Genomic DNA, 27447 nt, shown 5'->3' on the forward strand with positions numbered 1-27447 from the left:
CTACATTCAAGCCGTTTTATTAGCAGTACCAACAAATTCATACGTATGTATCTTATGGCATCGTTTAAACGTTGCCATAGTTGCGTAACGACAGGAACAGGCGGTTGGTAGCAAACCCTATCAGCTTCGATTGCACAGAGTAAAGATTTGTCATAGGCGTCTTGGCTAACAAGAACTCGTCGTCATTATCCTGCATTGATGCGCGGTCATTTATGTTAGACTAAATGTGCAAGGTTAGAGCTTCAATCAAGATGTCTGACTTGGAAGATTTAGATATTTCGTATGTTACATTCAGACAGAGCCGCTGGACAATGAAAATCATTGACAGAAGTTTATCAATGGGACCTGTCAGATAAACTATAGCGTGCGCCTAAGCTTGTGTAAAGCAATTAGATCATATGGTCTACTCCTCGCTTTGATACGGCAGTGCTAGTTGCCTGACTCGGGGTAGGCAGACAGGTAACATGGACTAGACTGGCGATCTAGATGTCTTTGTCAGATAATCAGAGGGCATTTACCTATAAAACATACCCTGATTGGGTACGGTGACACATCGTACCCAAGTACGAGAAATGCACGTAGAACCGAAGACCACATTCTCTGTTCTGTTTGATAGACACGTATATTAATTAATGAATTCAACCCGTGTGTCTCACGTGGGGTATGTTTCAATACGAGGCTCTGTTTTATTGAAAGCTACACGTATTCCAAATAGTATTTAAACACTAAAAAGGACGCGTTATCAAATTCATTAACTAGTGCATTTTCTGTTTGTATCGGTCCTGTATGAAGTTATTGAAAATAATTTTACAATTAAAACCGTACAATGGCTTGAAGGAGTATTGGCGGTACTCTGTGTGCCTTGCGTCGTGTTTTAGAACCCATGGGATTGGCCATGATTACACGTGTGCCCGGCCCATATGTTACAGTACTTCACAGATCGGTACAGCATTGTTACAGAAATAAACCAGTGCTGGAATCTATAGACATTGACCGAGTGGCAATGAAGGTGGTGTGTACACGTGTGAAGACAGCCTTGGAAATGTGATCACACTACACGTCTCTCTTGAAGGTAGCGCTACGTATTCTACTAAAGAGATGAATCGTTAGATGTCACCTCTACTACTCAAGTATGTCCTCCTGAAACAAATTCTACCCAACCCTATCCTATTCTATGAAAAATAAATCGTAATAAATCCCCAAATTCAAAGTAATACGTGGCCAACCGAAAATGACTATAGAAATCATATTATGGCTGAAAATAAATTAAAAAAACCCGCTCTGTATTTATATATTTTCAATTCCTATCCTGTTCTTAACATGTCTGTTCTAATCCACCGTTACTCCCCTCTAATGCGGCGGTATCGGCGTCATACCGCCCACCCACAACATGGAAGCAAGCCACTACCGCTGCAACCACGGACTACCCGGCTACCCGGCTACACTAGAGTCTGTCCCTGACTGCTGTCTCCACGTTAAGTGTCACATGAGTCTGCTACATCAGTGCATGCCCAAAGCCATCGCCCTGCCTTCCCCATATTTACGTTACACCACATGCATGTCCAAACAGCGAATGTCCAGGTAGTTATCCTTACAATCAACAGCAGCATCAAGCCTATAGCACACACTACAACACTGCAGTATTAGAGCCCTGGATGTCTACAAGAGTGCAGCACCTAAACAACCACCTTGGCTCTCCACACCCTCACCACTGCCTAAACCTCCAACATCGCAGCACCTGCACCATGCCTTGCCTAAACCTCCAACATCGCAGCACCTACACCACCACCCTGCCTGCACCCCATCCCATGCCTAAACCTCCAACATCGCAGCACCTACACCACCACCCTGCCTGCACCCCATCCCATGCCTAAACCTCCAACATCGCAGCACCTACACCACCACCCTGCCTGCACCCCATCCCATGCCTAAACCTCCAACATCGCAGCACCTACACCACCACCCTGCCTGCACCCCATCCCATGCCTAAACCTCCAACATCGCAGCACCTTCACCATGCCTTGCCTAAATCACCAACATCGCAGCACCTACACCACCACCCTGCCTGCACCCCATCCCATGCCTAAACCTCCAACATCGCAGCACCTTCACCATGCCTTGCCTAAATCACCAACATCGCAGCACCTACACCACCACCCTGCCTGCACCCCATCCCATGCCTAAACCTCCAACATCGCAGCACCTACACCACCACCCTGCCTGCACCCCATCCCATGCCTAAACCTCCAACATCGCAGCACCTTCACCATGCCTTGCCTAAATCACCAACATCGCAGCACCTACACCACCACCCTGCCTGCACCCCATCCCATGCCTAAACCTCCAACATCGCAGCACCTTCACCATGCCTTGCCTAAACCATCAACATCGCAGCACCTACACCACCACCCTGCCTGCACCCCATCCCATGCCTAAACCATCAACATCACAGCACCTACACCACCACCCTGCCTGCACCCCATCCCATGCCTAAACCTCCAACATCACAGCACCTACACCACCACCCTGCCTGCACCCCATCCCATGCCTAAACCTCCAACATCGCAGCACCTACACCACCACCCTGCCTGCACCCCATCCCATGCCTAAACCTCCAACATCGCAGCAGCTACACCACCACCCTGCCTGCACCCCACCCCATGCCTAAACCTCCAACATCACAGCACCTACACCACCACCCTGCCTGCTCCCCATCACATGCCTAAACCTCCAACATCACAGCACCTACACCACCACCCTGCCTGCACCCCATCCCATGCCTAAACCTCCAACATCACAGCACCTACACCACCACCCTGCCTGCACCCCATCCCATGCCTAAACCTCCAACATCACAGCACCTACACCACCACCCTGCCTGCACCCCATCCCATGCCTAAACCTCCAACATCACAGCACCTACACCACCACCCTGCCTGCACCCCATCCCATGCCTAAACCTCCAACATCACAGCACCTACACCACCACCCTGCCTGCACCCCATCCCATGCCTATACCTCCACCATCACAGCACCTACACCACCACCCTGTCTGCACCCAATCCCATGCCTAAACCTCCAACATCGCAGCACCTACACCATCACCCTGCCTGCACCCCATCCCATGCCTAAACCTCCAACATCGCAGCACCTACACCACCACCCTGTCTGCACCCCATCCCATGCCTAAACCTCCAACATCACAGCACCTACACCACCACCTTGCTTACATCCTCCAGCTCCCCCTGCCCCATCGCGACACAGCCGTACCACAAGCCTCCACTATAACAGCCCCCGTACAAGCCTGCCTCCCGTAACACCCAGCTGTATGCATACAGCGCAGACCACACATTTGAATTGGTACATTGGAGACAGTTCGCTCTATCTTCCTTGCATCACCCCAGTGACACGTTACGAAGATGGAGCAGCATCTCACTGATATCAACCAGTCACCCATCGCCTTACAGAACATCATATCGAGCTGCATCTATTTCCTGGGAGATATCCAATCTGCCTACACAACAGAGCATCTTAAAGATACATTACCCCGGTGAATGTTCATGCAACGTCTAAATATAGTCAGAACATACATTTCCATCCCCTGACATAGCTTCCACAAAGTCCAAACCTACACCGAAGACCGTCCACAACTACATCCATACAACCACCGAGACATGACACATTCACCCTAATAATCCCTCCGATCTGTACACGGAGGGTCGGCTCCCAGTATAATCCCCAGTCCGACCCTACCGGGCTGGGATGAAGCACCCAGGGGCTGTCCCTGACAATGTGGTATCTCGCGGGAGGAAATACCCCCGGAGCAGACGTGATGCTTCACAAAAAAGATCGTCTGTTCAGCCGGTTACCGTCTCGGCCGCCTGATTAGGGCTCGACTGTCCGAATCTAGCCTAATTGCATCAGGACCCAAAAACTCTATTGTTGACACCGGCAGTCTTCGGGTTGACTACATGGCACGCGGTGCAGGTAATTCACTTCGCCTGGGTTGAGTCGGTCAACTCTTTACTTAATCCTCCGCCACTTTATACATTATGCCACTACCCGTGTCAACATGAAGGCATTGTACCCGAACACAAATACACCCGAATCAGGAAAGACATGAAGCTCGGGTAATATAATCAAACGTATAGCATTATACAGGACACCTCAACCAGGTTGTATTGTAGAGGTTTGCAGGGGAATAATCCTACATGCACTGTTTTAAGTAGCGGGTGTATTCTAGGAACAACACCACGTAACTAATTAGAAAACTTACCATCCCCTTGCAAAGGCTGAAGGTAGCATGCGAGTCCTCAATACCGTTCACAGTCCCAGAATAAAAGCATCTATCCAATCCACTGTCCCCTAGATCTTCAAACCACGAGTAATTCCCTTCCGTTCTCTGAAATATTAATCCAGGGTATAAGAACTCCGAGAATCTTGTCAGATTCACAAGCATTTCCTTTCCAAACACACTAATCCCGTAGACTGCATTTCCACCACCAGAGTTCACACTTCTCTTGTGGAGATTTTTCGGGTGATATCCAATATCATCATCATCATCATCATGAAGGTACTTCTTGGGGTAAAATACTTCCGAGTTAAGTGAAGAGCTCTGCGATCCATCTTCATCAGGGGTACCTGGAAAAAAGTTGTATGTAACAGTTAATACATTTCTAAAACATGACTTTACAAAAATACCTATAGTCTGATTGTAGCATTCGGGTTGATTCCTGGTGTGGGTGAAACGCTGGGTAGATTAGTATAACGTTATTTACCTGGTTCCTGGCGCGGACCGGTATTACCCTGCGCTTGCTGAGCGAGGATGACTGGTTGCAATAACATTAAACATCCCCATAGCCCCACCACCGTCAACAACACAGAACGCATGGCGACAACGTCCTCAACAAAGCGACTTCATTTGAAACTCATTGAAACACTTTCTGTCAAACCCAGTCTAAAAGAGGTGAGCTTGCTAAAGCTTGCCTATCTCTGTACGTGGACTCGCTTCTAGTCCACAGCGAGTGACTATTCCCAAGCTAAGCTCCGCCCCTACCTAATTCAACCAATCGTATTCGCTTACTGCATCTCCGCTTTGATAAGGAACGGCCTTATATCCATCAGGCCTGTACTACAGGCCCACTACGTTACACCGCTAGTACACGGCCGGTGCTTGGAGGGATGGTTGATGTATATACTAACCAGTAGAGTAACATGCACTAAGAGTTGAGTCATGGACTCCTAGTACTAAGAGTGATTGAGAACAAGGCATTAGCGGGAGACCTATGACACAAGTACGAGTAGTACATTTGTCAATGAACGACTTGTGAGGGTGACCCAGCTGTTGAACTGCACCATATAGGAGTTACACAGTACGTTCGTAGCACTTCAATACTACATCGCTTAGCCCCTGTTGCTGTGGTCACATGCCTGCAACAGCCAGTAAACAAGGGGACGTTTGTCCATTCTCAAATACCTAACATACTGCTAGGGAGTTGTAAGACACGAACGTTGTCACGCTTCGCTGGGTTTTATCATTGCCATAAAACTTTCAGCGACTACAATAAAACAGTTTTCTGTGGTACCGAAAAGACCGAAGCAATACAATTTACACTTTGTCAAGACGAAAGTGAAATGTTTTGATGCTCCTTACATAGTCGTAGAATGAATTCCATGCGTCAGGACTTCAACCAGGAACATCTTTTCAATATTTATTTAAATTTTCATGAGAAACTCTGTCAGAAGATCATCCATTCATGAAGTTTGTTTGTTGAACGGCAATTATAGGATTTTCATATTAAGCGGCGATTACAACGCACTGGTGTTAAGGGTTAATAACATATGGACGTTCAGAGTGTATAACATATGGACGTTCAGAGTGTATAACATGTGGACGTTCAGAGTGTATAACATCTTGATGCTCAACGTTGATAACATGCTGGTGTTCAGTGTGATGCTCAAAGTTGAAAAAATCTTCATGTAGAAGTTGAAAACATCTTGATGTGAAAGTTGACAACATCTTGTGTAAAATTGATAACATCTTGATTTAAAAGTTGATAACATCTTGATGTAAAAGTTGATAACATCTTGATGTAAAATTTGAAAACATCTTGATGTAGAGGTTGAAAACATCTTGTGTTAAGGTTGAAAACATCTTGATGCTCTGCGTTGATAACATCTTGATGTTCTACGTTGATAAATCTATAAGTGTTCAGTGTGATGTTCAAGGCTCATGACACATGTTGATGCTCTAAGTTGATAACATCTTGATGTTCAAAGCTGATGAAATATTGGTGTTCAACATCTTGATGATAAAACAATTCCACACATGTATATACACTATACCTGGCAGAAATTGCTGAAAAATCACAGAAACGCCGGTTTTATTTAATAAAATGATATTTTCGAAAGATTTGTATGACATACAAATAGGTATTAATGTGTTTTATTGTAAATTCGTCTTTCAATCGTCTTCTAACTGGTGTGATTCTTGTCAATACCGTGATATAACTGGAATACTGTTAAAAGCGGCGTTAAATCCAACTCACTCATTCGCTTGTCTAACCATAGTGTGGTGTACTTGCTCGTTCGTCCACCTACAGATGTCAGTAAGTCATCATTCCACAAACTCACTCGCCTACAAGGTCACAAACTCGCTCACTCGCCCAGATGAACCCCACCGTCCACTATACAACCCACAAACTCACTGCCTACAAGGTCACAAACTGACTCACTCGCCCAGATGAACCCCACTGGTCCCTATACAACCCACAAACTCACTCACATGCTCACTAAAGACAAAACCCACAAACACATTCACAGTCTCATTAGGTCATCGTACAACCCAAATCCCATTCACCTACAATCTCGCTTAGCCACTTGGTCTCACTAAGCCACCATACAACCAACGAACCCACTCACTCGTCCGCCCACAAACTCACTCACCCGCCCATCCACAAACTCATTCGCACACCCACAAACTCACCCACCCACTAAGCCACCATACAACCCACAAACCCACTCACACGTCCGCCCACAAACTCACTCACCCACTAAGCCACCATACAACCCACAAACCCACTCACTCGTCCGCCCACAAACTCACTCACCCACTAAGCCACCATACAACCCACAAACCCACTCACTCGTCCGCCGACAAACTCACTCACCCGCCCATCCACAAACTCATTCGCACACCCACAAACTCACCCACCCACTAAGCCACCATACAACCCACAAACCCACTCACACGTCCGCCCACAAACTCACTCACCCACTAAGCCACCATACAACCCACAAACCCACTCACTCGTCCGCCCACAAACTCACTCACCCACTAAGCCACCATACAACCCACAAACCCACTCACTCGTCCGCCGACAAACTCACTCACCCGCCCATCCACAAACTCATTCGCACACCCACAAACTCACCCACCCACTAAGCCACCATACAACCCACAAACCCACTCACTCGTCCGCCCACAAACTCACTCACCCACTAAGCCACCATACAACCCACAAACCCACTCACTCGTCCGCCGACAAACTCACTCACCCGCCCATCCACAAACTCATTCGCACACCCACAAACTCACCCACCCACTAAGCCACCATACAACCCACAAACCCACTCACTCGTCCGCCCACAAACTCACTCACCCACTAAGCCACCATACAACCCACAAACCCACTCACACGTCCGCCCACAAACTCACTCACCCACTAAGCCACCATACAACCCACAAACCCACTCACACGTCCGCCCACAAACTCACTCACCCACTAAGCCACCATACAACCCACAAACCCACTCACTCGTCCGCCCACAAACTCACTCACCCACTAAGCCACCATACAACCCACAAACCCACTCACTCGTCCGCCCACAAACTCACTCACCCACTAAGCCACTATACAACTACAAACTAGTCCTGTACGATTACGGCGAAATATATGCATTTTATTAAAACAAGACCAATCTAGATTTATATAGGAGCAGGTCCAGCAAGTTCTATTCTGATGTCTATGAAATCAGCAAAAGGATTTTTTTTTTAAATTTTAGAGGAGAGAAATGTATTGTGTAATAAAAGATTTCAAATGTCATTCTACCCACAAACTCACTCACCCAGTCTCGGACCAACATCAGCACCTGTGACGGTGGCCTGGTAACCCCGATCTGTATAAATCGGGGCAATGGTTGTGAACAAGGCATATATATGAAGGATGGGGTTCACAATGCTACACACATTCATCTTGCCACCCCTGTGTAACAAACGATGTTTGTAGTGAAACATATGCTCGGTCTGTACAACTGAACACTTGACTGATCGCGGACAGCATCGGGCTCAGCCTTCTCCCTTCAAGCGATCCATCTCGTCAACGGGAGCCCTCGGCTGGTGTAAATAGGGTTAGTCATTCACGTTATAGTGCTGTAGCCATTAATGCGTTTTACCTTTTGCGGTCAAGTACATTTTTTATCATTTACTATGCAGTGACACGGCTACATTTTCATAAAGGCAGCTATTAACAGTTAAATATTTACCTTTTAGGACCATTCCTGCCACATGACGTCATGGGCACGGAGAGTGAGTGAGTAAATGTGCTTTGACGCCGCTTTTAGCAATATTCTAGCAAGATCACGACAGGGAGATGGGCTTCACATTTCTACCTATGTGGGAAATCGAACCCTGTCTGTGTGATGAGCGAACGCTTTAACCACTAGGCTACCCCGCCGCCCCTTGGGCACCAATGGACTTCAATAATGCGGTTTATATACAGTGTGTAACCATGTTGGGAATCGAAGCAGGGTCATCAGTGTGACGAGCCAACGCTTTTCGTATACGGCTACGAACGTCATTATAGATGGGCGATACAGAGTGGGAAAGATAATTGTGGATAAGTTGATGGATAGAAACGTGAAATTAATGATGGATGGATAGATGGATGAACGGTGTGTATATAGGATTGATGACGGATGGATTGCTTATGGATAGACAGATGGATAGACAGGAGCGATATGTTGTTACGTACATATAGGCGATTGGCTGTAGGACAGGTGGTGATGGGTGTATGGCTGATGGATTGTGACTAGATAGATTTAATGGATGCATGGCTGATGGATGGTGGCTAGACAGATGGTGATGGATGTATGGCTGATGGATTGTGACTAGATAGATTTAATGGATGCATGGCTGATGGATGGTGGCTAGACAGATGGTAATGGATGCATGGCTGATGGATGGTGGCTAGACAGATGATGGATGCATGGCTGATGGATGGCGGCTAGACAGATGATGGATGCATGGCTGATGGATGGCGGCTAGACAGATGATGGATGCATGGCTGATGGATGGCGGCTAGACAGATGATGGATACATGGCTGATGGATGGCGGCTAGACAGATGATGGATGCATGGCTGATGGATGGCGGCTAGACAGATGATGATGGATGGATGGCGGCTAGACAGGTGGTGATGGATGTATGGCTGAAGGATGGTAGCCGGACAGATGGTGATGGATGTATGGCTGATGGATGGTATCTAGACAGATGGCGATGGATATATGGCTGATGGATGGAGGGTTGACAGATGATGGATACATGGCTGATGGATGGAGTGTTGACAGATGGTGATGGATATATGGCCGATAGGTGTGGATAGACAATGGATGGAGGGTAGACAGATGGCAATGGATGCATGGTTGGTTGATTGAGGGTAGGCAGGGGGCATGGTTGATGGCCGGTTTGTAAAGGCAGCGGGCTGCTGGGTTGCGGCTAGACAGATGGGCGATGGATGAATGGTTGATGATATATGCTCGATCTATTGATACACAGATGGGTGACATGAGGATGGTGGTTGGATAAATAGCTACAGGATTAATTTGGGGAGGTCATATGGGCATAAATGGGTGGCTGAATATAGATGGATAATGGACGCGTGGAATGGACGCCGGATAAATAAATGGACATTGGATGGATAGACAGATGGTTTGGTGGATAAAACTTGGATGGACTGGTGGGTGACATACAGATGATGATGGACATTTTGGTAGACTGGTCATGATTGATAGTTGATATAAGGCGATGGTCGCCGGGGTCTAGAAAGACAGGCACGTAACCGATGAAGAGGAAGACACGATAGGATGACATGCTAGATGACCCGGGTTAGAATATGTTTTCAGCTACCCATTCTTGACGTAAAAGGCGAGTATGCTTGTCGTAAGAGGCGTCTAACGGGATCGGGTGATCAGGCTCTCTGATTTGGTTGATGCATTTCATCGTATTCCAGTTGCGTGGATCGATGCTCATTATGCCAATCACTAGATTGTCTGGTACAGACTCGATAATGTACAGACCGCCGTCATATAGCTGGAAGATTGCTGAATGCGGCGTTAAACAACAAACAAAGCATCCGAAAATGGGTGACGCACACCCTCAGCAAAGCCACTCCTCCCCCTAACACACCCACACCCCACCCTATGGATCCACCAGCGAGATGGGTATATTTACATGTGGATAGATACACAAACAGACTGGTAGATCCATCATGAATTAGAATCTCGAACATATTTCCAAATGCCTCAAAGTGGGGCAGAATCTGGTGTTTATTCCCGTGGCCTAGTAACTAGTGGTAAACAGTGTAAAGTTATAAACAAAGCAGTAAACAAACTAATAGCGTGGTGCCAATCCCCGAAACAATGCACTAGCTCTGACGCTCCTGCATACTTCCAGAGTCCGCCGTCTGTTAAGATACTTAGCTAAAACCTACCAGCTTATCAGCTGTGCGCTTTATGGATATGCATTTGTGGTGCGCTGGTGTAAGAACGGTTGCTGTACACTACATGGCAAAAACAAATATGCGCGATGCATGGCACCGATGCTCGGAAAGAAAGCTCGGAGCTAAGGTTACCCAGTAAATAGAGATTAGCGTAGCTGTGGTGTACGTACATGTGATATGTTACATATAAATATCCTTTGCCATACACTTGAATATAAACAAGCGATGGAATACACTCGGGGGTTCCAGCAGGTGTTGCGGCTTGTTGGAAGAGCGGTGTAAATGCTTGCAGTTAAGCCACCCTCGTTAAGCCACGCATCGCTGCTCCGCGAGGCTGATGCTTTCGTTATTCCAGGAACTCGTTAATCCGCATCTTCGAGTATCCACTGTGCTGTATCTTCATTCTATTCCGCCATGATAAACATCCTGCTCCCATTCTATATCATAGTTTCATTTGGAGCCTGATTCGAATGACACGACGCTAAAAATAGCCTTCCAACCAAAATATTATCATGAGAGGAGGTGACGTCATTTCCGAAATGAAGTTATGGTGGCGAATGGGTCCTTGGTCCATGGTATTTCGCACAATAGATCATCTCCCCGAGGCAAGGGCGTTAACTGACTATAAAAGTCCAGTTTCCACCCTTGCCGAACTAGGCTGGAATTCCGGAGTTACATCTTGGCTGGACTTTCATAGTCCAATCAAAATCGCGTAACGAACTAGACATACGGTCTACATGGAGTTCAACGTGTAGATTTCAGTCGGCTATAGGATTTGCAAAACATGTGTACTGTCAACTGGGCGTCGACAATATCTTGCAAATCTTTTCATGTTTTAATCAAGGTGCTCACGTAATTTGATGCACTTCGTGGGGTAAGACCCGTTTTATTACAATATGGATCTCGATGATCGATCAGATCGTCTTGACTGGGCGCCGCCATTTTGTTTGAAGCAAATGCAAGTGATATGAGAGATGGAATCTGATTGGTCGATAGAAGGGACATAGGAGGGACATAACTCGTAATAGTCATTTTCGCGCTACGATCGAGTATGGAAAATCATGGGTTCGATGTTAAAGCTAATTTATAGTGTCCCCACCGTGATAATGCTGGAATATTGCTAAAACCATACTCGTTCACCCATTGTTTACAGTTGTTCACTTACGTAGTATACAGCGCAGTTCGACGACAGTCATAGTGTATCCCTTTACTGACATATGAATTAACCATTAACACGTTTGGAATGAGATGACAATGATTAAGATAGTAAATGTAGAGAATTGATGTTTACAGACATGCATTATCAGTTTCAGATTACATTGTTCACAAGTTTATTGTAGAACCAACAACTTCTTAAGGATCAAAACCTCTATTCTTCTTAGATTCTTCTTCTTAACAATCAATTATTATTATTATTATTATTATTTCTTGCAGTACTAACAGACTGACTATAAATAAGGAAAGTCTAATTAAATAAGCTACACAAAACTTTCCCAACTTTCAATTGTGACAAACTACAGATTTTCACTTCTGCTTTATGCGATATGCCGAAGAGTGTGCCTATCACAAAATGTATGTTAGAATTCAAATGTTACAAGAGCTTTCAAAATATTTATTCTTTTCAGAACGTTTTAATTACTATATTCTGCCCCTAAATTTCGAAAAACAAAGTTTAGGGCATTTACATATATTGTTGTGTTCGGCAGGATTTCACATGACGCGGGAATTTTATATAGACGCAATTTTCACCCAGGTATTTCGGGTCCTGAGTCATAGTGGGCACATGGTAGTCCCGGGTTCGCGATTCCCCACACTGGTACAATGTGTGAAGCCGATTTCTGGTGTCCCCGCCGTGATATTGCTGGGATATTGCAAAGGCTGCGTAAAACCGTATAGACACTCATATAGACGCTGGGTATCATTCTTGTGAGTCTTTCTACACACAAAAACCAATGGAACGGTAACAGAAACTGTTTATTTTTTCATTATAACATGTTTCAACCATGTTATGATTTTGACTGTCACTTGCATTTTTAGAAACATTTTAACTTAGTTATTTTCCCCTTTTTCAATATATCTTGCATACAGATTAAATGTTGATCTCTAAGTAATTTCGCCCTTGGGAATGACAGAAATCTATAATTGTGGGTTCGAATCCCGGTTCGCACCGATTATGTTTCTGGGTTTCTCAGCACCAAACCCTTGCTTGTGAGTTTCGCCAAGGTGGTACACATCTGGGACCTGCATCACTTCGGGCTTTCCTCTCACGTCAAGCTGATGATATAACTGGAAAGATGTTTAAAGCAGCGTTAAACCGAACTCACTGAAGACTGGTCATCGGCTGTAAAAAAACCCAGCTGGAATATGTTATCATTGTCCATCTGTGGTTTCAAACAGCTACGAGAAAGTGCATACATAAAGTTTCAACATGACCGGTACAAACATGTAAAAAGGTATGTAGTCAACTCTATACATTAGTATTTGTGTCTACATGACCGGTACAAACGTGTACAATTCCATGTAGACAAATCTATACATTAGTATTTGTGACTACTGGCAGAAGAATAAGGTTAGATACGGTGTCAGCAATTTCAAATTAATGTGTATACACAACGCACGCAACATTCTGAATGAATTGTTGATTGAACTAAATAATCAATAAACTAATCAACTCGACCGTCAACCCCACAAACAATCAGTTGACCAGTCAACTAACCACATAAGAGATGAATCAACAAAACAAAAGCCACTTAATCTGTTTGGAAAACAACCAATTAAGAGTTAACGACCAATCAACTAATTAAGCATATGATAACGATCAATCAGCAAATTAAGAAGTCGTTAATGAACAATCAACTAATTAAGGAGTCAAATCATTCAACGAACAATTTAACCATGCAGTATAATACTGAACAAAAAAATTAGGGATCATGAATATTTTTGTGTATGCTTTAATGTAATTGTATGTTCTGTGTTCACTAAAAAACATCCCCCAAAATATTCATGATTCCTATCTTATTTTGTTTTCACAATATGTAACAATGCCATAAGGTAAATTTAAAAAAGTTAACGTGCTGATCGAGTAAAGCATAAACAGACAAAATGGCCATCGTGTATATTCGCACAAGGGTCATTAACGCGGGAATGAGCACGTGCTGTACCTGTAATTAAGCAATTAGCCTAAGTCACAGTGGGGGGTACTCCCTGCCTAATACTACAGGTAGGAATAGGTAGAACTCGCCAGGGGGTATCCAGCCTACGTTGGGAATTAATAGCAGCTCGTGCATTACTCATTTTGTCTGTCATTTTAATAGGGTTTTTTCATGTTCGCTAATGTGATAAAGACGTAATGATTTATATAATTGTCTATTCGTGCATGGGGGCTTGTAACGCAAACCGCATCTATATCACTATCACTATGCAGTGTCATATGTAGTACTATCTCTACAATAGGTTCGTTTTATATAAGACTATGACACTGGTAGTGATCGTCGACCATATATCGTGTTTTTTTTTATTTACAAGCCCCTACTTGTTAGTGTTTTATTATTCGTCCTCTCGCTTTTCAGACACCCATTTGTAATGTAATGCACAGCATGTCATAAACTAGAGAATATATATACTATCGTTTAAACTATATTGGTCTGATAAAACATTCATAACTTTTAGGTTTGTTTTCAAATTCAGCGCTAGAAATTGGCACTAGTCCTTCCCAAACTGCCCAATAGTTAAGGTATCACGTGGACTAGTAGAAATTTGCCCCTTTTTTTAGGGTTTTGCTATATGCTATCATTATAAGGACTAGTGGACTAAAACTGTTAGTTTCTATCCCGGAAATTGATCTTTACAAGTGACATTTTCTTGTAGCGTTGTCACGTGTTTTTTCATTATTTTTTTAGATTTATTGATAGAGCTAACGCTTTCTATAGAGCTTTTTCATATTATTAAACCCTCAAACATATTTAATAATATTTGAGTCACGTTTACACGATAGTGAGTGAACTTATAACGTTGAACAAAAAATACTTTCGTAAATGTATTGAAATGTATAATTTAGCGTTCACACGTTTCACGTTTGAAATGAGGCTGAAGTCACAGATGGCAGGCTGGCAAAAGGCAATCTAACTTCCCGCCTTACCGGATGTCACGGAACATGGGCAGACTCACTCAATGAGCGCATGCGCAAAATTCGAAGCCAACAGGACGCCGTGTTGGGAGATGGATTCATATTTGTAATTCTTTGTATTTTATGTTCATTCTAAAGGGAAAATATGGCTTGAACACAAGCAGATTTCTAAATCAGTGATTGGAGGTGCAAATTCTTAACATTTGGACCTCTAACTCATCAATGACTTCACGATTTCAAATGTTTTCCAAGCAAACCTCGTGAGTATCTTTGTCTACAGTTGACTGTTTACTGAGTTCGCTTGTATACGCATTGTTGATTCCGGCGATCGTTTAAGATTAGTAAGGTTTGTTTTCTTAGTGCCAGGGTACTTGCATGTAGGTTTTGGTCTGAAGCTCATTATCATAATTTTGAATTGGAGAAATAAAAAGAAATAATCAGTTGGGAAGGAAGTTGGACGCCATGATGCATATTTTATTAGGTCGATCCACTTCCTGTTTAGCAATGGCCGGCTGTTTCACAGCGAAGCCAGCAGAACGCGCGGGTCACAAAGAGCTGGCGCTGATCTCGTGGATAAAGCATGTCAACCGATTTGCTAGTGGTATCAAGTTAAGAAGGCGATGTTGATTTCAAGCGTGTTTTAGCACGATTCCCTACCGGGTCAACAATTTAAATAACAAAACATGACTGTTGTCATGCATTTGATGTAGGCTAGTCGATCTATAGACCTATTCCACGCTATTTTTGTAGTCTAAAGCATACATGTCGTGTTGATCACAAGTGATAGTTTAGATTAAGTGTACGTGCTGTTGTAATACATGTATGAAGTAAATGTATGGTCACTGAACATGTGCGTGAATTGGTCATTTTTGTTATTCTTTGAAAACATTGCCACTAGGCCTATCGATTTTGACCCATTTTAAGACGTGTGAGGAACAATAAAGTCCATATTTTGAAAGTGTATTTTGTTTATATTGCAGTGTGTACCAAACACTTTCGTGTCCACTAGCCCACATATGTAATCTTATCAGTACATTTTGAGTGTTAATATGTCATGATTATATATGCAATTTAAATTACTAAGCTTACTAGACCAAAAGAAAATTGCAACTTGCAATGGAACTTCAGTCTGTCTATATGAACACTTTCGGCACCATCCTTTCTGATGTTGGGAATTTGAATTATGTTGTGTTGAATTAATAGCACTGAAACTAGTGATAGATTAAAATACATGCAAGTGAAAAAGCTTTGCCTAGCCCTTTGACTATTTTGTGTTGGACCTCATGCCTCCCCCCAGCCCAACTTCACACCCACTTGAAACCTCAACACAACAAACAAAACAGAACAACAATAACAGGCCATGATATTGACCTAGTTGAAATACTGTTTAAAGGAGCACTAATAATATTCCCTCTCAGCATATGGGATCTTTCAGTGGATCTATGTAAGTAGTAGTCCATGCAGTCACCTTTATGCTCTGTTTATCAACTAATCAGTTTTTTTGTTTTTTTTTCAGCAAAGGTATTAGATAGGAACTCCAAGAAAACATGGAGCCAAAAGTTGACTTAAATTTTGACGTGAAAATATTCTGTCAAAATTTACGGGCCACTAAACCACCTTACAAGTGTCCTGTTGATAGTTGTGGAAAGGTGTACAAAAGCTTCTCGGGCATTCAGTTCCATCTGTACAACTATGATCATGACAATCCAGAGAATGTGCCATCACCAGCATCAGTCAAAAAGACAAAGAAGAAATTGGCAAAGTGGCACCATAGGCAAAATCGCCGTTCACCTACCCCACCTGAGTTTTTTAGATCTCCCACAAGAGAGACTTTGACTTACGCAGAGGCTCAAAGACTTGTAGAAATTGACCTTGAAGGAAGAATCCACAGAATAGATATTTATGAACCTTTAGAAATAATTTCACAAGACGAGATTGATAATCAACACAATACTGAAAAAGAGGAGAAGGCTGAAAAGTCTCCACTCAAAGGTGGAAAAAGTTCGGACAATAACAAGAAAAAAGAAAATGGTACTGTGATCTCAAATAATACTGTCAAACTTCCAGAAGCACAAGTTAAAGTATTAGATGATTATATCAAACCGTCTGGGCCTCCACAGCGAACATCTTCCTACTATCGTTACATGGAGAAATCATCGGATGAGTTGGACGAGGAAGTAGAGTATGACATGGATGAAGAGGTAAGGATCGAGATAGCAGCAACCACATTTTGTTAATGCACTGCTAAAATACACATAGATAATCTTCAATTCTAATACCCATTTCAACATGTTCAATTTGTCTCTGAAGTAACCTAGTTAGATCTACACGTCATTTACACAAAGATTTGTCCCAATTTTCTCTTTTGTTTTGAATATTTCAAGACTTAGTCGCTATATTTAACCTTCAAGCAAAGCCAAATGTTATTTCCTTGCACTAAAAATAGACAAGGGGAAACCCTGATGATAACAGACACGCTAACTTTGGTTTGAAAAATATACTTGTATGAATATCAGTGATGTTTTATTCAACAACAAATATTTATAAGGTACTTTATTTGCTGGTCCACAGGGACTGGCAGTCACATGAATTACCGGACCAAGCCTAATTTTACCGGTACAAAACTGGTAATTACTGGTAAACGGGAACACTGAGATCCTTACTGAAGTTGACATTTTTGTTCCCACTGGCTTTTGAACTGCCAGTCCTGGTGTCATCCATCAACTTCTAAGTAATGCCTATAAAACAATTTATATTTGGTCTGTTTGAATGAATCTGGAGAGCAAATTTTGATTGAACCATTCACATTTTTTTATGGCAATGACTGTCATTAAATGACTACGGATGAATTCTCCAGATTCTTCACATATTTTACTGGCACATGTAACTCATTTACTAACACAACTAAGTGAACAGTAGAATACTGTATTATGCTCTTATTATTACAGTGTAGTGTCACATCAAACAGAGTTTTGATGTCAACATTTTTTCTAACATTTGATCATCAAATTTTCATTTTGTTACCTTGTCTATTTGTTTGTTTTTCAGGATCATGCATGGCTCGAGATTCTGAATGATAAGAGAGATACAGATGGAATACAAACTGTTTCGCAAGAAGTGTTTGAAACACTTATGGATAGATTTGAAAAAGAAGCTTACTTCCAAAGTCAAAGCTCAGGAAAAGATCCGAATCCCTCCATCGATGAAGATGCTGTGTGCTCAATATGTATGGATGGCGAATGCCAAAATAGCAATGTGATTCTGTTCTGTGACATGTGTAACTTGGCAGTTCATCAGGAGTGCTATGGTGTACCCTACATTCCAGAAGGACAGTGGTTGTGTCGGCGCTGCTTACAATCCCCATCGCGAGCAGTTGACTGCTGTCTGTGTCCCAACAAGGGAGGTGCTTTCAAGCAAACTGAGGATGGACGTTGGGCGCATGTGGTTTGTGCTCTCTGGATCCCCGAAGTGGGGTTCGCCAACACAGTATTTCTAGAGCCCATTGACAGTATAGACCGGATTCCAGCTGCCCGAAAGAAATTGACTTGTTACATATGCAAGCAGAGGGGTTCGGGGGCCTGTATTCAGTGTCACAAGACCAATTGTTACACAGCATTTCATGTGACTTGTGCCCAACAGGCAGGACTCTTCATGAAAATAGAGCCTGTTCGTGAATGTGGACCAAATGGAACAACCAATGGAGTCAGAAAGACAGCATACTGTGATGTGCACACACCTGCAGACTCGGACTGTACGCCTCATTTAGCAGATGAAGACAAGTCAGTGTCTGCTAAAAAGGCAAAAGAAAAATCGAGAATCAAGATGAGAAAAGCTCGGAAAATTTTAGCGGAGAAGCGCAATGCTGTGCCAGTTGTATCAATACCAATTATTCCACAATCGAGGTAAGGATAAATATTTATTTGAAATATCTGTAAAAAGTACTTTTGTTAAACATGGAATTGTTGTTTTATTGGTTGTTTGAAAATCATAGATCATGTAGATATGGAATTGATGACATTTCAAAATAGTGTAAAAAATCATTTAAAATATGTCAACATGGGCTAGCACTGCTATAGATAAATCAGTTGAAGGCAGATGTCGGCATGAGCATCTGAATGTGTGAAGTTCCTATTATACCGGTATTAATATGGTTAAGACCACCATGAAAATCCAGTTTAGAATATATTGGTCTTCAGCAATTCACCCTTGTCATAAGAGGCAGCTAATGGGATCAGGTGGTCAGGCTTTCTGACGTGGTTGATGCATGTCATCGTACCAAAATGTGTAGATCGATGCTCATGATGTCAATCACTGGATTGTGTGGTCCAAGCTCGAGTATTTACATGCGGCTGTCATACAGCTGAAATATTGCTGAATGTTGCATTACACAACAGACAATGACAGAAGCATGATTAACTGACAGTACTCATTTTTGTTCATAAGTAAGAGGTTTCCCCAAGAGGTAACACGGACATTAGGAAATGTCTTAAGCTAAGAGGGGACACAGTGGCCAGAAATCTAAGGTGGCACAATTCACATTGCTTCTCTGAGGCGTCACAGAAACCTTTGGCCATGTGTCGAATCCCAGATTCACCCTGATTATTTTTCTAGGTTTGTCAGCACCAAACAGCACTGACTTGGCTTGATGCATGTCATCGTATCACAATTGCGTATATAGATGCTCATGATGTCAGTCACTGGATTGTCTGATCCATGCGAGATATTTACAAACCACTGTCACATAGCTGGAATATTGCTGAGTGTGGCATTAAACAACCTACCAACAAACAAAACAAATGTATCATAAATTCAGCTTTCTTCGTCCAAGTAAAACATTCATTATCAACTTTCAGATGATATTCAATATTTTATGCCTTGTCTAATACAGTGAAACCCTATTAATCCGGAAACCCTGCTTTCTGGACAATTCTACATATACAGGTGATACTACAATGTATACAATATTCATTATCCTGTTAACATGGTTACATTGCCAGGGACATCAAACCTAAGAAAGCATGACAAATTACACGTAACAGAGGGATTAGTGATGTAATAAAGTAACTAAAAAGCATTGAGTGTCAAAGATCGTTCTTGTGTGGACAAGTGAGGCTTAGTCAGACACAAATTTAATTATTTTTTTAATTAGGTTGCAATTTTCAATAATAGGATGCACTTGTGTATGTTTTTGTTTAGCTAAATTGAGCCCTGGAGAGTCAATGCTTCCTGTCATTACTCTAATATAAAGATCAAATATTTATAGGAACCCTAGATTCAAATACTGTAACAGGGTTACTGGTTAGCCATGATCACTAGTCCATCAATGTGGCTAGTATTTTCTCTTTCAAAATGTAGTTTTTACATAAACCACTAATCCAAAGTTAAATGTGGACCAGTTGTCTACCCTATTAGCCAATCTCAAGGATTTTTCTTAATGTCGAACACTGTGCTTAGCCCAGTTATGAAGTAATAATTAACAATATGTATGAGTGAGAAATTACTAATAAACCAATGTTAGAATTGGCTTTATTTTGTCCAGGTTAACTCGGATTTCTAGTCTGGTGTCTCTTCAGAAGAAGGATCAATTTCTCAAGCGTCTGCTCAGCTACTGGACCCTGAAGAGACAGTCCCGGTTTGGAGTGCCATTGCTCAGAAGATTACAGTCTAATCATATGACACGCAACAAGGAACATGTAAGTCAATTGTCAAATTGTTGTACAGCTCTGACTTATCAGACTGTTTATACTACTTGGAAATAGAGACCCAATTTTTACTGTAGATTTTCCCAGACCTGCCCCCTAATCTTATGATTTCAAGTCAAAGAGGGGACAATGAGCTTTGTTGATAATTTCAAATAAATGCTTAACTAATTTTGTCAGATATTGTTTTGAAATGAAATATGTATTACAGTTGATTTGAAGTGACTAAGTACAGTTATGATTTTTAGGGTCGTCTGTATGTGATTTGTGAATTTATGGAAACTAATTTCTTCTTTTTTCAGCAATCCAAAAATGACAAGCAGAGCAATGCTCTTCGTGAGCAACTGAAATACTGGCAGAGATTGAGACAAGATCTGGAGAAGGCGAGATTACTAGTGGAACTCATTCGCAAGAGAGAAAAATTAAAAAGAGAACAGGTAAGTTTGTGAGATATAATTTGCTTTGTGGTTGCATTTCAACCTTACGTCTTTTTCTTGAAAATACAAAGTCAAAAGTCTGATCAGGAGATAAAAAAGGTTCAGTCTACCAGATGTTATAATTAATCAACCTCGTAGTCTACTAGCCCAAATTTGGCTCTTTGCATCATTTTTAGTAGATTTCCATGTTTTTATTTCAACAATTTACTTGACCGAAAGGAAACATAAGTGGCAGAAGTCTGTAGACTGTTGAATTGGCTTGGATACATGGCTGTGTTTGGAAAATAAGAATCACAGTCAAGGGTTGAACCACATCACTATCTCTTGTCCTAAGAGGCAACTAATTTAGATTGGGTGGTCATCCCAATAGTGATAGTATGCCATCGGATCCAGCTGGAGTGTCGTTGCTCATGTCAACTGCTGGTTTATCTAGCCCTGGCTCGATATAGCTGCAATATTGCTGTCCAGGGCAACAAAACCCTTACAACTTATAAATGCATGGATTGTAGTTTTCATGGTCTATACTCGTTTATTTCAATGCCACAGTGCTATAGTAGGAAAATTGCTGATTACGGCATATTCCTTCAGTCAAATATTTTCCCTTTCAACATCTGCATGGTCTTAGCCTAAGTAAAATTCTGTTTGGTCTAGTAAGCTCAGCAAATCGTAGTCTACATAATGACCCTAACATCTACTGGAACTGTTGCTATGAGTATGAGCCAAGTTTGGGAAAGTAGACTCATAAGGTTTTGGTGCAGACTGCAGTTGTTCATACTCTATCAGTCAAATAGAACATCGTGAAAAAGTCTGTTGCATTGTTCAAGAAGTTCTGTCAGATTTTATACTGCTTGCAAATTTGACAAACCTCCTATCACTTGACAGCTTGTGAAAATCAGATGTAATTACTGAGAACTTTTTGGTACACAAAGAATGATTCCAGTGATTACTGCCATGTGTGTGGGGTTGATTATGGGCAATTTGTTCTGTTATTGTCTAATAAACAATGTGTGTATTTGTGTGCCATTGCAATTAGTGCAGTGTATGCTCCTTTGCTGTACCCAACTGAGGTGGTACCGAAGTTGGAATACTGCCAGACTTGATTTGTGTGCTACATTGATGATTGGTAACAATCACTTCTCAAGTGAACTCAGTAATCTTTGTTGTTACAAGTGAAGCCTCTTCCAGTGAAAGAGTTTCAAGCCTGGTTTTAATTACAGTAATTAGCATGTGCCCTTGACTTGACCGATGAGGGAACTGATGCAAATAGCATCTCATGGAGAGTTTAGGCCAATGGACTCGGATATTATTGACCATTGCCAGCTAGTTGTATTTCTGTCTGACTTCATACACATATTTTACTGTCACTAGCAGATGCCAGGAGGTGTATAGCATAAACTTGTCAATTCCTTCCTCACAAATGTTCCACTTATTGTCAAGCCGAGATCGGGATTCCTGGGCAGAATAGGCCCCAGAAATCCATGATTTTCTAATTAACCAATTTAATTGAGGATAGGAAGGCAGGTTTGAATTAATCCTTATTTTCACTTTATACAAAATATGATCATCTACAGAGTTGCCATCCATCTCATAATGAAAGCAATAGTCCACAAGGAAATGCCACTTGTCCTGAATTTTAGTGGTCTTGACTAGCTGAGGAATGTTAATTCAGTACCAAGAGATTGTTACAATGTCTGACTGGTTGAGCATGCCATGACAGTGTGGAATATGCTTATGTATCAGCTACTGGTTTGACTCCGTAATATACAGGTTGCTGTGATATGGCTGGAATATTGCTTACTATGACACATTCAGTAGCTCACTCACGTTATTCCATGCCCTAAACATTGGAAGAACGGCTGCAACCAATATTAATGTATGTATGAGTCTGGTATTTGCAATGATGAGTGGAACAGTTTTAGTGTATGTTAATTGCTCTGATCATTCATTCTGTTCAAGTTGTCTTTGTGTGTGTAATCTCTGAAAGCAGAAAGTATGATGACCTATCAAATGTTTATCTTAGGGTGTCTGGTTTTCGAATGGCTAATGCATACATGTACATGGTTTTCAGTTTTCAGTGATGCTTGCAATATATTTTAAGGGGAACCATCACATAAAAATAAATTGCAGTAACTAGTATCCTTTAAGAATATTGAAATGAATATTGATCAAATCTGTAGAGAAGCTGTTCACGTACTGAAGACCTGGGTTTGTTTACCTAATTCTCCCATTGCCATCAGATGTTTCAATGTAAGAAATTAAGGGACTCCTGAGGTCCTTAAAGTGTTATGGTGTGCTATCTGAATCTTGAGACCTGCTTAATCTTAACGTTTTACCGTGGGGTCCTGCTGAATTTCGAACACTGTACAAACCAATATAATGTTGCTATAATATTCAAGAAAAAATCCCACATTGGCTAGAAATATGTGTACATCTTCATCAACATTTCTTTGTATGTAAAATAAAGGTAAAATAAAACATTGATTAACAACAATTAAGTGAGTTGGAGTAACAGGATTTAATATCCGGCTATGTCATCTTCACAATTTGTAGTGCTAATTAGATTACATAGACTTGGTGTGAGCCAGAGTGTACATTATGTCTGTAGATTACTGGCTTTGATACTGTCTGTCTGTGGATCAACTTACCTTGGTTATCAGTGAGTAGTCAGTATCAGTGTTACCATTGTATTGCAATAATGAGTTTACAAGTGGAGAACTAAATTGGAATTTTCTGATAAGGTACATGGTTATTTCATACCACTTGAAATAGCTGAAAGATAGCAATCTTCTCCAGTGTTCCCTTTGGTAGTTTGGGGAATATGAAAACATACTTCCCCACAAAGTGATGTAGTCCTAGGGGTGGAAATTTACTCTAGCCTCCTAGTTCAAGAAAGTGTGTCTTGTTTTACATGTATTCCCTGTGCCAGTAACCTTGGGCACAGGTCTAAATCTTGGGTCTAATAAATCTTCTTTGTAAGCTTGAAGCTAATAAAAGTCCATTTTCATAACATTAAAATCTACTGCAAGTTACATGTTTGAGCTGGTAGGATCAATGTATTTATAATTAAAACACAGACTATGTTAGTAGAATTATAAGGGTCATGAGGTGGCTGTTATATGTTGTTACTATAGTGCTTGTCACTTGAAATAGAATGTAAAATATAAGGATTACAAATTAATGAAGCTGCATGTTTGCTAACACTCCATGAAGTGAAAACAAGCCATTCTAGCTATGTGGAATATGAATTACAGTAATGACAAAAGTTGACTTTTCAAGAAATATCCATTTTGCTGCAGATAAACATTTAGTTTTGATCACATGGTTCCAATCAGGATTTACAGTCAGGTGACTGATCAGTTTATTTTAGCAGCAGGTACATCTTGTAATATTTGTTTTCGCTGGAATGGCTTGTTTTCATTTTTATCAGTATAAGGAAATGTGCAGCTATCTTTGGTAATTAATAGTCGCACTATTTTGTGATTCTATTGCATTTTGCGAGGACTGTTTATCAAGTGATTGAGTTAGTAGACTATCCAGCTTGATATGCCTGCTTTGAGTAGGAGTTGGATGGTAGTAGTTTGTGTAAGACATTTGAGTGGAACCTTATATAATAATATTTGAATCAGATGATCTCCAAGTCATCCTTGTGACAAAGGATCCATTGACTTTCATGCTTAACTTGACTGCCTTCTTGGTCTGAGTGTCTGCCCAGGGCGGTCGAGGAGCCTAGTGGTGACGCCAAATACCCGGGGTCGATTCCCGACATGGGTACACTGTGTGAAGCCCATTTCTGGTGTCCCCCCCCGTGATATTGCTGGAATATTGCTAAAAGCGGCGTAAAACCATACTCACTCACTTACTGAGTGTCTGCCCGAAGAGCTGAAGGTTGGGTGTTTGATCCCCGGCCGCCTCATACCAAAAGACATTAAAAAATATGGTACTTTTTGTTACCCTGCCTGGCACTCAGCATTAAGAAACTAAAACAAGGACTGATTGGCTCGGAGTCAGTTTACTGAGTGTGAGTGGGGCATTCATGTTAGACTGTGACATGGTATCTCAGTGGGCTAGCAGTATAAAATCGACATTAGTCCGGACTAGTACAAGCACAGACACACATGAAAGCATGGATGACACTATAGTGCATATTGAATCTGACAGTTCTATTGACATGCTAGGCCACAATAATGAACCTCTTTTTGTAGACACTTGTGATGGACAGTTAGTGCAATGATGTATGTTAACGAAAGTGTTTTGTTTCAGATTCGATTCCATCAGCTTGCCACAGAGTATCAGCTTCAGCCATTTGTGTTGCTCCTCCGACAAACTCTGGAGCAGTTGGAAGAAAGGGACACTACCAGTATCTTCGCAGAACCTGTGTCTCTCAAAGAGGTAGGTTTCAAACAGTCTGTTTAGCATGTATAATAATATAGGCACTTTTCTAGATTGGTTGAGTTTTTGAAGGATGTCGTGCAAAAGTTGTTAAGAATTCCTTGTTTGTGGTTTACAAAGTCTTTTAAAAAACATTGCGTCCTTGATGTTTGTTCTTATGTTTGTTGCATTTAAAGGGACGTAAATGTGGTACTTTTAACATAATGGTTATTACAAAGACACATTGACTTTCATGCTTAATTTTAAACACTGATTAAGCATTGTTTTAAAAAAACTGACTGGCATACATATTTCTTTATTTTTCATGATTTTGTGCAAATGGTTTAATCACTAGATATTTCTTTTTCTTAAAGATCATATGGAATTGGCCAATTTGGGGAAAAGAAACACAAATGATTCCATCATAAATCCCTGTAGTAAAAGGTTTCTAGGTAATTGATGCAAATGACTCCATAAATATAGGCAACTTGTTGTTTGCTTGATGAATTAAATACATTCTGATTACTTGAAGCATGTGATACTATTTATCCATGTCTATGTATGTATGAAATTAAAAACAATACTTTTCACAACAGGTTCCAGATTATTTGGAGTACATTGACAAGCCAATGGATTTTCAAACAATGCGTAAGAAAGTCGACGGACACTTCTACACAAGTGTGGATGAGTTTGAGAGTGATTTTGAGTTGATTGTGCACAACTGTCTGACGTACAATGCCAAAGACACCATGTTCTACAAAGCGGCAGTAAAGCTGAGAGATCAGGTAGGTGTACTAGCATTTTCTTCATAGTTGTGTAGATAGGAAATGCCAAACTGCCCACCAGGCGCAGTGCACATTGCACACAATAGCATGCTCACTGGGAAACCGTATGCACACCTGCCAAACCTATAGAAATTCTATTTCTTGTTTTTTAATTTGTAGGTGTACTTACTACAGGTTAATGATAAAAAGTCACGTGACTGAGAAGTCATTAACTCATTTTGCAACCCAGTTCCACTTGACGTTGGATGGAGCACATTGAGTTATTGAGTGTTTGATCAGTAGGATTTTCCTGTAAGAATAATATAGAGGTATTATGTATACTACTCAAAAGAAGTTAAGGGCCACAAGTTCTTTTATATTACTATAGTTCATTGGTCTTGCCGTGACTGAATAACTGTAGTAATATGAAGGCATAAGGTTTTCTTTGACTGCTTTTGACAAGTATATATTCATGGTGGATTCAGGATTTTCAGTGGATGGGAAGGGTACACACTGACAGAGGGGCTGACTTAGTGTGGCATGTAAGGTGTCTATAAGAGGGATGCAACATCCACCGCCCCTGCCTCTGGATCCAGTGTTCCTGTGCAAGTCACTCAATTAATGAGATGAAAAGGATGGGGTCAGGGGACATGACATGATTTGTACTGCAATATTAATGTTGTATGATGTAAACAATATTCACTGCACTCAACAACAGTATAATATATTTTATTGTTAAGAATATAGTTAAAAATGGCTTGGGGTTCAATATTATTTGTGCAGTTGATTATGTAGTATTTGAAATTAAATAAGAGAGCCAAATAAAAGAGCCAAATAAAAGTTTTTGAGCTTTGATTGATGTCATAAGCATTCTAGTGATCAAGTACGATGATGGTGATGGAGTCCGAGTGTGATAGGCCAGGGAGTACGCTGATTGATTGACACTTGCTGAGAGCAGCACCATGTGGTCACATCACAATGGCCTGTCCTTGGTTCAGGCTTATGTGTAGGCACAGCCTGCTAGCCTTAATTACCTCAGACCTTGTGATGCATGGTCACCACTAAAGGTCACTGAGTAGATGTGAGATTTCAGAATGACATGCTTTGAGGAGATACGCTTAGATATATATTAGGGCTGTGACATGTGACAAATTCATGATATCATTATTATGGATTATGAAAGTATGGTCATCATACATACCATTATCATAATACAGAAAGATTGACACTTATAAGCTAAAGATGAAAGTTTGATTCCAACAAAAATATTTTTGGT

The 27447-nt window shown here is 41.5% G+C and overlaps 2 protein-coding genes across 9 annotated transcripts in view; one reads left to right on the forward strand and one right to left on the reverse strand.

Annotated features, from left to right (window-relative positions):
- LOC124121768 (A disintegrin and metalloproteinase with thrombospondin motifs 9-like) overlaps positions 1-5002 on the reverse strand; it is a 168047-nt gene extending 163045 nt beyond the window's left edge. The window contains exons 1-2 of the mRNA XM_046484832.2: positions 4779-5002; positions 4277-4641 (exon numbers count right to left, since the gene is read on the reverse strand). Of these exons, the coding sequence (XP_046340788.1) occupies positions 4277-4641; positions 4779-4890 (477 nt within the window). The 5' untranslated portion in view covers positions 4891-5002. The remainder of the gene's footprint in view (positions 1-4276; positions 4642-4778) is intronic.
- Positions 5003-14942: 9940 nt separating this feature from the next.
- The window catches only part of LOC124121766 (peregrin-like), a 33924-nt gene continuing 21419 nt past the window's right edge, over positions 14943-27447 (forward strand). For 3 of the 8 annotated variants that reach the window (XM_046484823.2, XM_046484825.2, XM_046484824.2), the window contains exons 1-7: positions 14945-15163; positions 16420-17104; positions 17952-18805; positions 20443-20596; positions 20905-21039; positions 25300-25428; positions 26004-26192. In XM_046484823.2, the coding sequence (XP_046340779.1) occupies positions 16451-17104; positions 17952-18805; positions 20443-20596; positions 20905-21039; positions 25300-25428; positions 26004-26192 (2115 nt within the window). In that variant the 5' untranslated portion in view covers positions 14945-15163; positions 16420-16450. Of the gene's footprint in view, positions 15164-16419; positions 17105-17951; positions 18806-20442; positions 20597-20904; positions 21040-25299; positions 25429-26003; positions 26193-27447 lie in introns of all 8 variants that reach the window. The other 5 variants (XM_046484828.2, XM_046484829.2, XM_046484830.2 and 2 more) reach the window with 3 other exon arrangements.

The sequence above is a fragment of the Haliotis rufescens genome, unplaced genomic scaffold (genome assembly GCF_023055435.1).
Source record: "Haliotis rufescens isolate VD_foot unplaced genomic scaffold, xgHalRufe1.0.p SCAF_23, whole genome shotgun sequence".
Classification (NCBI taxonomy): domain Eukaryota; kingdom Metazoa; phylum Mollusca; class Gastropoda; order Lepetellida; family Haliotidae; genus Haliotis; species Haliotis rufescens.